The 9,003-nt window shown below is 39.5% G+C and overlaps 2 protein-coding genes across 4 annotated transcripts in view; one reads left to right on the top strand and one right to left on the bottom strand.

Annotated features, from left to right (window-relative positions):
* dus2 (dihydrouridine synthase 2) overlaps nt 1-6,175 on the bottom strand; it is a 13,503-nt gene extending 7,328 nt beyond the window's left edge. The window contains exons 1-9 of one of the 2 annotated variants that reach the window (XM_024282628.2): nt 5,445-6,175; nt 4,402-4,590; nt 4,279-4,324; nt 2,268-2,359; nt 2,146-2,189; nt 984-1,044; nt 871-918; nt 731-796; nt 506-576 (exon numbers count right to left, since the gene is read on the bottom strand). In XM_024282628.2, coding sequence (XP_024138396.1) covers nt 506-576; nt 731-796; nt 871-918; nt 984-1,044; nt 2,146-2,189; nt 2,268-2,359; nt 4,279-4,324; nt 4,402-4,521 — 548 coding nt within the window. In that variant the 5' untranslated portion in view covers nt 4,522-4,590; nt 5,445-6,175. Of the gene's footprint in view, nt 1-505; nt 577-730; nt 797-870; nt 919-983; nt 1,045-2,145; nt 2,190-2,267; nt 2,360-4,278; nt 4,325-4,401; nt 4,591-5,444 lie in introns of those variants that run through there. The other variant, XM_024282629.2, reaches the window with a different exon arrangement.
* A 441-nt stretch (nt 6,176-6,616) lies between these two features.
* znf277 (zinc finger protein 277) overlaps nt 6,617-9,003 on the top strand; it is an 8,923-nt gene continuing 6,536 nt past the window's right edge. The window contains exons 1-4 of one of the 2 annotated variants that reach the window (XM_024282059.2): nt 6,617-6,790; nt 7,586-7,799; nt 8,523-8,611; nt 8,682-8,764. In XM_024282059.2, coding sequence (XP_024137827.1) covers nt 6,757-6,790; nt 7,586-7,799; nt 8,523-8,611; nt 8,682-8,764 — 420 coding nt within the window. In that variant the 5' untranslated portion in view covers nt 6,617-6,756. The remainder of the gene's footprint in view (nt 6,791-7,585; nt 7,800-8,522; nt 8,612-8,681; nt 8,765-9,003) is intronic. The other variant, XM_024282060.1, reaches the window with a different exon arrangement.

Here is a 9,003-nt window from a genome sequence, read left to right as displayed (position 1 = left end):
AACCCGGAGTGTCAAACTCAATCGCACAGGGGGCCAAAATCCAGAATACAACTTAGGTCGCGGGTCTAACAGGATAAACATTTATTGATCACAATTGAAAACTTTAAACTTTTAACAAAATTATGACTAATAAAAAGGCAGGAATATTATTCCAGAATAAAACAACTTAAATCTTAAATAACTTTCAATATTTTACTCTCCATAAAAATATGAGTTAGAAAATAAACGCAAGATAATATCGGACCATTAATAACAATAAAATAAAATGATCTGGAGGGCCGGATATAACTACCCTGAGGGCCGGATCCGGCCCCCAGGCCTTGACTTCGATACATGTTCTAAAGGGTGAGCTGAGACTTTGTGGTTCCTGCTGGGTTGAGGTCAGCGAAATATCAACCCAAATGGCTCTTTGAGTGTTGAAGGTTGCATACCCCTGTGCTAACATCAATCAGACATACAGATGTTGAATGGGAACGCTATATGGGTTTCTGAAAGAGTGGCTCACCTGCCGTGCACAGCAATGGCAGCAACGCCCACTTTCTCGATTCTCTGTGCGAGAGCGACCGTCTCCTCCAGCTGAAAGACGGTAGAGAAGCTGTTCAGAGCCAACAGGTTCACTTTAGAATCTCTCTTTAGTTTGTGATCAAATTATTTTCATTTTTCTCCCCGTCTCCAACACTGTCCTCCTGGATGCATGTGAAGGTCCGGTTGTTTGGCTCTCTCCACTTACCGTAGGGAGAATTCGGATTTTACACGTCACAGGAACAGACACTCCGGACACCAGCTTCCTCAGGATCTGTCACATCACAGGAGATCTTCACAACAAACCGACCGCTTGGAGGAGGAGCCGTTACTGCAGGTCGAACTTACGGCTTCGATCTTGTCAGGATTGGACAGAAGAGCGGCTCCCATGCCCCCCTGCAGGAAGGTACGGGTCAGTCAGACTGAAGTGGGCAGACGGATGCTAAACGCTTTGAACTCACCTTGGTGGAGTACTCCTTTGGACAGCCCATGTTCACGTCGATGGCTGCGACGTCTTTCTCTCTGCGTGACAGAGGACGCAGAGATCAGAAAAAAAACAGTATTTTTGCTGGAGTGGGTCTTTAACTATTTAACACAGGAGCTCCAGTTTGTGTACTTGGATTTACTGTAACTTTTTAACCGTTAAAACGAAACGTAATTCCAGTAGATTTTAAAGGAGAAAAGCAGCTCATACAGATTTCAACATTTTAAGTAGATTAGCAACAAGTCTTTAAATTTATCTATGGACTATGTTTTAATCTTTTATAGTAATTTTCATAAACTTTGGAGTTTAGCTAATATTTTAGCAACATGCTAACATTTTTGGCTAATTTGTTATCTACTGAGAATTAGTTTTTTCTTTTTTTATAGGCTAATTTAGAATTTGGCTTCTATTTCAGCAACAGGATAACGTTATTGACTAATTGAGTTTACCGAGGAATTTTTGGCTATTTTGGAGTTTAGCTAGTATTTAAGCAACACACTAAATATATTTGCAAAATTGGCATGTATTAGGGATTTTAAAGCAATTTTACTACAATTTTTTCAGAACTTTAGGTCAACTGCAGCACTCTTTCATAGTTTCTTTAATTAAATTTCCAGTCTTTTAGCAAATTTAACATTTTGCAAAGAGTTTTGACATTTTCAGGGATTATTTGCAGACAATAAGTGGTCAGCAAATACTGTAACTAAAAAAAAAGAATTGCGGTTTATTTTTTTCTCAGGTTTATCATTAATTAGTTAATTGTTTTAATCGATCACTTGACAGATCACTTGACATTGGTTAGGAACAGAATGGATTCTTAAGTTTGGATGCTAGTTCATAAATTTCTTAATGATGTGGAACCCAAAATCATGTTAGATCTATCCGTGGTTCACAAACCCAGCAGGAAGACATCACCTGGTAGAACCGAGCTAGAAAAAAAATAGGTGAAGCTGCTTGACTCTACACCAATAACCAAAAGTCTCAGTCAACCCAGAGAAAAGCTGCCAAACACGAGCAGACTATTGTCACGCTCATGTTTGAGATGTCAGAAGATAACAGAGAACTGAAGCTAATGTGGAGCTTCTATCGTCCACCTTACAAACGCAAAGCACTCCACCAGGATGGAGACATGAACTCACACCAGTCGGGCCACAGCCAGCGCTCTGTCTGGGTCGGCTGTTCCCTAAAGAAACAAAAGCAGCGTCAGTGAGACAAAGTGTCTGCAGACTCAACTGTCTGCTACAAACATCCTGCATCTTACCATCTGGAAGACGACTCTGTCCTTCTCCTTCCTGCAGGTTCTGAACATCACTCGATCATCTGGAGCCACAAAATCCACCGTATCCAAAACCTCTGACAGAGAAAAACACTTTAAATCCACCGTTCAAGTCGTGGGGATGACCGCCATCCCTGTGTGGTTACTAGGGTGCATTCAGATGAGTCACTTGGTCCAGATCAAATCCTGGACCCTATGTTAGGTCTGCATTCCAAGACTGCCCTCTTCTGGACATTTCTGTTACAAATGAAACTTGTAAACAAAACCATGTGACTAACGAACTTTTCAGTCATTGGTCAGGAATTACGAGGGCGGGGCAAAGCAACAAGAGAAAGAATAATGGAAGTCCTGCACTTTGCAATCCTCATCTGGATTGTTCACTTATTCAAACCATAATGCCCAACTACGGTGGCCGTTTTGGTTCAGTTGTTCCGACCACTGAGCCTATTCAGACTGAGGAAACTCAGAGTGAACTGGAACTTAGTTCACTTGGAAACAAACTGAGACCACCTCATAAAATGGGTCAGAAAGCAGTTCCTGGTCCTGGTCCAGGGTCTGTTTGGATGTGTTCAGACTGAAAATTTGTCCTGGATAATCAGGAGAAACAAACATTGGTTCAGTTTAAGCAAACCAAATGTATCCAGTCTGAATAAACCCTAAATGTTCATTAGACGGTGTCTTGAGGGTTGAAGCCTTAGTCACAACTGTAGGTAGATACAGGCTGTCTGGAGGTGAAAAAATGACGAATGTGCATTGGGATCGCAGATTTACCGTTGAAAATTTAAAGATTATAGACAAACTGGAGAACCCTTAGAGCAGGGGTGTCAAACTCAATCACACAATGGGCCAAAACACAACTTAGGTTACGGGCCGAACAGGATAAACATTTATTGAAGACTAAAACTAAATTTTCAAAACTTTAAAACCATAACTTTTTAACATAATTATGAACTAGAGATATAGCACTATCTGCAATAATGCTAGTGTGAATGCTGTAAGCTGAATTTGGTCACTGAAGATGCTAGTGCTGATAACTGAAGATGATAGATTAGTCAAAACCGCTAGCATGTAGCAGGAAAAATAGCTAAACTTCAAAATATCCAAAAAAATTAGAAACAAGCCTAAATTAGCCTAAATTATCTGAAAAAAAATAGCTAAACTTTAAAATAACCTAAATAACTTAAAAAGCCTAAATTAGCCAAAACAGTTAGAATGTAAATATTAGCTTAACTCCAAAGCAGCCAAAAAAAACCTTAAAAAGAAAAGCTTAAATTAGCCAAAACAGCTAGCATGTAGCTGAAATATTAGCTAAACTCCAAAATAGCCTAAAAAATATTAGTAAATGCCAAAATAGTCCAAAAAGCTAGCATAATGCTAATTTTTAAAGCTTTAAAACCGTAACTCTTGAACATAAATAAGAATAATAAAAAGCCTGAAATAACTTTCAATATTTACTCCATAAAAATAAATCTTGTCAAAATTGTACAAGTTAGAAATAAACACACAATAACATTAATAACAATAAAATAAAATGATTTGGAGGGCCGGACATAATTACTCAAAGGGTCTTGACTTTGACCCATGCTTTTAGGTATTATAAATGTTGATGATTCACATTTTCTCTACTGCTGGCAAAAGCTTGTAGTGAACACCTAAGACACACATACGTGTAAGTAAGGGTGAAGTAGGTAAGACGCAGGCGTGTACGGTGTACCTACAGATTTCTTTTTTTTTTCTCAACCCCTCAAACCCTCTGCACTACTCAGGAATCTGATTTTGAGACTTTTGTCCTGATTCAGATGCAAAACAAAAAACAAAACAAAAAAATAACAGAAAAGGGCTAAATCTTTTTCACGACACTAACTGTAGATGAAGGAAGCTGCCTTCAAATCCAGCATCAGTGCCTTCTGATCCAAACAGTCTGCAGACCCTGCAGCACGTCTGCAGGATGACCTGCTCAGGGGCTCACCGGCAGCAACAGCACAGGGATTCTTACCGTTAACTGTCCTCCGACACTGAGCCATTTTGATGTCAATCAGCTCCTGAGGCGAAAAGGGCATATTAAGTTGACTGTGATGCTTAAGCGCATTGAAAATCCAACCTCAATGAAGGTTCCCACCTCACAGTACACAACATCAGCTCCATAGTCCAGAGCCAGCAGCCTCATGGGCAGAGTTCCCACCCGGACCATGGGAGCCAGGGCGGTGATGTTCCTGAAGGTCAGTCTGCCCGCTGCCATGATGGCGGCTCGTCTGTCAGCCACGCCGCATTCAACAGTAACGGCTGAATCTTATTGGAGAACCAAGATCTGTGTGCAAACCAACATATGGTGAGAGGCAGCTCTGGTTAAACATTTTTCTTTACATTGAACCTGAGAAAACACAAAACCAAGCAAACTGAGAACCATCGGTATATTGACTGCATTAAATGAAACAGAAATCCTGGATCTTAACGTACAAAAATCACCACATTTCACTCAATGTGGGGATTCAACTTTCTTTTGAAATTGCTGCACCACTTAGTTTGTGAGTTTTTACTTTAGATCGTAAAAAATATAAATGAAATTAAAAAAAAAAAAAAAAAATCAAGAAATTCAATTGTTTAAATTTTCCAACTGATCACTGACCTCACATCGACCGGGCACTTAGGTGTTGTGTGAATGCACAAAAATAAATGCGTTTTTTTTTTTTTTCTAAGCAGTGATGAAAATCTGGGGGCTTCAATGTGTGCATGTCCCTAAAATAAATGTTCAAATATACCTCATATTAAAAACAAAAAGAACATATCAGAAGGATTATTATTGCTTTAAAAAATAACATTGTCGTCGGTGTCTGCAGTAAATCAAAGTTCAGAGATGATGATGTGCATCATTTTAGTCTGCATGAATCCCGGGGAGTAACGTTTTGACATTACTGAGCTGAAGTAACGCGTTACATTACTAAGACAGTGATGCTGGAGGGTTTGGTGACACCTTATGGTGTGGCGTGTGGAAGGGCTGTGGAACTTCACTGTCCATCTAATCTATGCTGGAAACAACTTTCCCAAACTGAGCCTTCACTGAAGGGCTAACCAGCTAACTCCACACAGATTGTGCCGTAAACGCGCGTGCTCTCTTCACACACATCCACAAAGAATCCACGTACTGTCATCAAACAGTCTCACCTGAACTGAGTTTAACCCGTGATAACGACAGCAGCCACGAGCGGCGAGCACGAGGGGTTGTGCTGCGAAACTTCCGGCTACCGGCTTACTTTCTTCTTCTACGGTGGTCAGTTCAACAACGGACTTCTTCTTCTCGGAGCCTGGATAAACGCCGCAGTCTCGCCACCTGCTGGCAATAGGGGGAACGGTCGTTTTGAAATCATTTGACTTGATTCAAATTGAACTTAAAAAATACACTAGTTTACACATTTAAAAAGAAAATGAATTCGGTTGTCAATGCTCAGAAGACGGTAAACAGATGAATTATCTGGTTATTAATGATAGCAAGTGGCATTGGCTTACAAAAGAAAACAACAAAACATAGTTTTCTGCCAGCAAAGTTACATTGCCTACAATGAAAATGAGATAATATAAATTACTGAATAGAATGAGATGATCCCCAGCATAACTTTTTAAAAAATGATTATTATAATTTTTATGCATTTGATCACCTTTTCTATTTTTTTTTTTTTTTTTTTTTTTTTTTTTACTTTTGTATAATCTGGGATAACTGTCCATCATTTCTTTCCCAGATGGGTTTGGCCTGCCTACTCACACCGACTCAGAACTGACCTAATTCATGAATGTAAATATTACTGTGTTTAATGTTGATTTGTCTGGTCATCTTCTGTCCTTCTCTGGCCTCTGTCACTCCCAAACCACACGCTATCAAAACGATCAGGTTTGGTAACATCCCTTGAGAAGGGTTAAAGTTTTGTTTGTAACTTTGTTAACAAAACCTATGATCCATACATAGTAAACAGAAACAAATGAACAAGATGGCCAAAAAGAGCAATAAATAAAAAAGGATTTACAAAGCACACTGAACAAATCAAAATTAAATAGGAGGAGTAGGGCCAAATGAATCATCAATTACCTAAATCTTACCTTTCAGTTAGATTGCAGGTTTTAACAGCTTTTAAATTCACTTAGTTTTTGATAGGTTAATTTTATCTTTTTTTTATTTCAGAAATGAATGGTAAGAAAGATTTAGCATATATTTACATTGCAATATTATATTTGGCCAAGAGAAATTTTCAAGTCTTTAAATTGATTTTTTTTCCCCCGGTCTTCAAATCCAAAAGCGATATGTTTTTTAAAAAAAATCAACAAACAAAAAAAACAACAAGAAGAGAAGGATGAATGCTGAATAACTCATTGGTTGGGATGTTGTTACAACTCCCGACCAGAAGGGGGAGGTATTTCAGATGACACTTGTTCGCTCACAGCCGTAAACAGGAAACAGCCGAGGAAGGCGGGGTTCACCAACAGCATGGCCGCCAGTGGCAGCAGGAATGAACCTGGTGGTGAGTTTAGAACCTTCAGAACATTTATCCATGTGATATTTTGCTATGACAAACTCACAGATTTACGTGGAAGAACAAACAGCAGCAGGAAACTCCGTATGGCTACATCACCGGAAACAGTTTAGTTTCAGAAAGTCGAAACAACACTCTCACTCGCATCACACACTCAGTTAAAAACAAACACAACACACATTTTTTTCAATAAGTGGACCTTACAGACTTACTCCAACGAAAAAAGCGTTTTGTGTTTTTAAACATCTTCTTGTCGCATTATTCTGATGATGAACATCTGAAGAATATTAAGATAAAAATTGCATTTTTGAGTATTTCTTCATTCAATCGTGGTGAATCAGGAGCATACTAAAATGCTGTTTGAAAACAAGGCAACAAACTTCCTGCTCCACTCCATTCTGATGCATCCACTTGTAGACAAATAGATCCATGAACGTCTTTGTTTTCTTCATCTGAGCTAGAATCTGGATAAAAACTTTACGGCTGGATTTCTCCAATATTTCTTACTCCATTAATGTTAGGTCGAGTATTTGGGGGGGGGGCTGTAAGCTAGTGGGAGAGAGAGAGAAACCAGATGATAACGGGAAGTGGGGGTGGAGTTGCCCCATGCCATTGTCTACACCCACATCTAGAGATTAATGAACTACTGTCGCCCTGCAGAAACTATGTCCAAAAAAACCTCACAGGTTTTTAAATATTGGCTAAACATGGCAGGTTTAGGAAGACTGTACTGGAAGTAAAATCCACCTCCATAATTTTTTAATCAACAATCTGTTCTCGTAGGTGACGACACCATACTGGAGGCGCTGTGTTTTCCGGAGCAGCAGGCTGACGGCTCCGGGTTTCTCAGTGTCCACAGTCCCGGTATGGAGCTGCTGGTGTGTCTCTTCTGCTCAGAGTCGACCCCCCTGCAGCAGAAAGACTCTCTCCTCAAACATCTGCTGCTGGAGCACAAGCTGGTCATCGCTGACGTCCGGCTCATCGCAGACCTCCCTAAGTACCAACCCTCAGTGTCTAGACGTCCTTCTTAACCAGAGTTTGGGAAGCTGTCTTACTGTGCACTTCTCACTAGATCAGGGGTCGGAAACCAACAGTAGAAGAGCCAGTGGGGCTCATTTTCTACTGATCAAAAACTAGAAGGAGCCGCATATAGTCTTACTTTAACCTTTAAGACATTTGGATTTGCATTCATGACATTCTTTTTTATAAGAAATATGAATTATGTCAATTTTCTGGCACGAACAAAAGCAAATATATAAAGTGTAGTCACGAGGGAGCGACGAGAATAGAGAAACTTTATTGTTGAGTGGTTTAAAAACACATATTTAGACTTTTTATATTAATTATTGGGTATATCAGTATAAGAAAGTGGGAAAATGTCAAGTTTTCACCAGATATTATTCACAATTTAAGTTCTAAATGGCTGAAAGGAAAACTCTGATGTCCCAGCATTCTAGCAGCACTTAAACGCATCATTTACACACAAATCTTGGAGACGTGAAGAGAGTCTCACATCAGATTTGTGTGTAAATGATGCTTTATGCATGTGTAACAAGAGAATTGTGTGTAATTTTTGAAAGATTTGTGCTTATAGTTAGTTTCAAGCTGTTGTAATTTTAAATTGTGCATGTGTAAATTGTATTTTTTTTTTATTTTGTAATTTTTATACTTATTCACAAAATGTTGCTGCTGCTCTGATCCGTCTCATGTCCTCCATCAGGTACATGCTGTACTGGAAGGGACGGTTTCTGGAGCAGCCCATCGCAGATTTCTGCAGCGTCATCAAAACCAACTCCACTGGGCCAGTCGGTGAGTCGCTGGGGAGCAACAGAGTCAAAGTCCCCGCACACCTGCTAATGAGAAGCTGTCGACCCCACAGAGAAACAGGAGGAGTACTTCCTGCTGTGTGACGTGCTTCCCGAGGACCGGATCCTCCGAGAAAAGCTGCAGCAGAAGCGGCTGGTGAGGATCTCAAACTCAGCTGCTGATCATCAAAGCATCGGGAATGGAGATGAGGCCAACCACGATTAGTCATTAACAAATACGTTTACTATGTATTGATTTTTTATTTTTTATTTATTTCAAAGTTGATACCGAATACTAGTAATCAAGAAGGCTGATAACAGATATTTGGAGCTGATATTTAGTTGCAGTTAAAATAAAAATATTGGCATCAAAATTTAGAATAAAACAAACACCAA

Source organism: Oryzias melastigma, linkage group LG6 (genome assembly GCF_002922805.2).
Source record: "Oryzias melastigma strain HK-1 linkage group LG6, ASM292280v2, whole genome shotgun sequence".
NCBI classification, from domain to species: Eukaryota; Metazoa; Chordata; class Actinopteri; order Beloniformes; family Adrianichthyidae; genus Oryzias; species Oryzias melastigma.
This window is presented reverse-complemented; position numbering and strand designations above follow the sequence as displayed.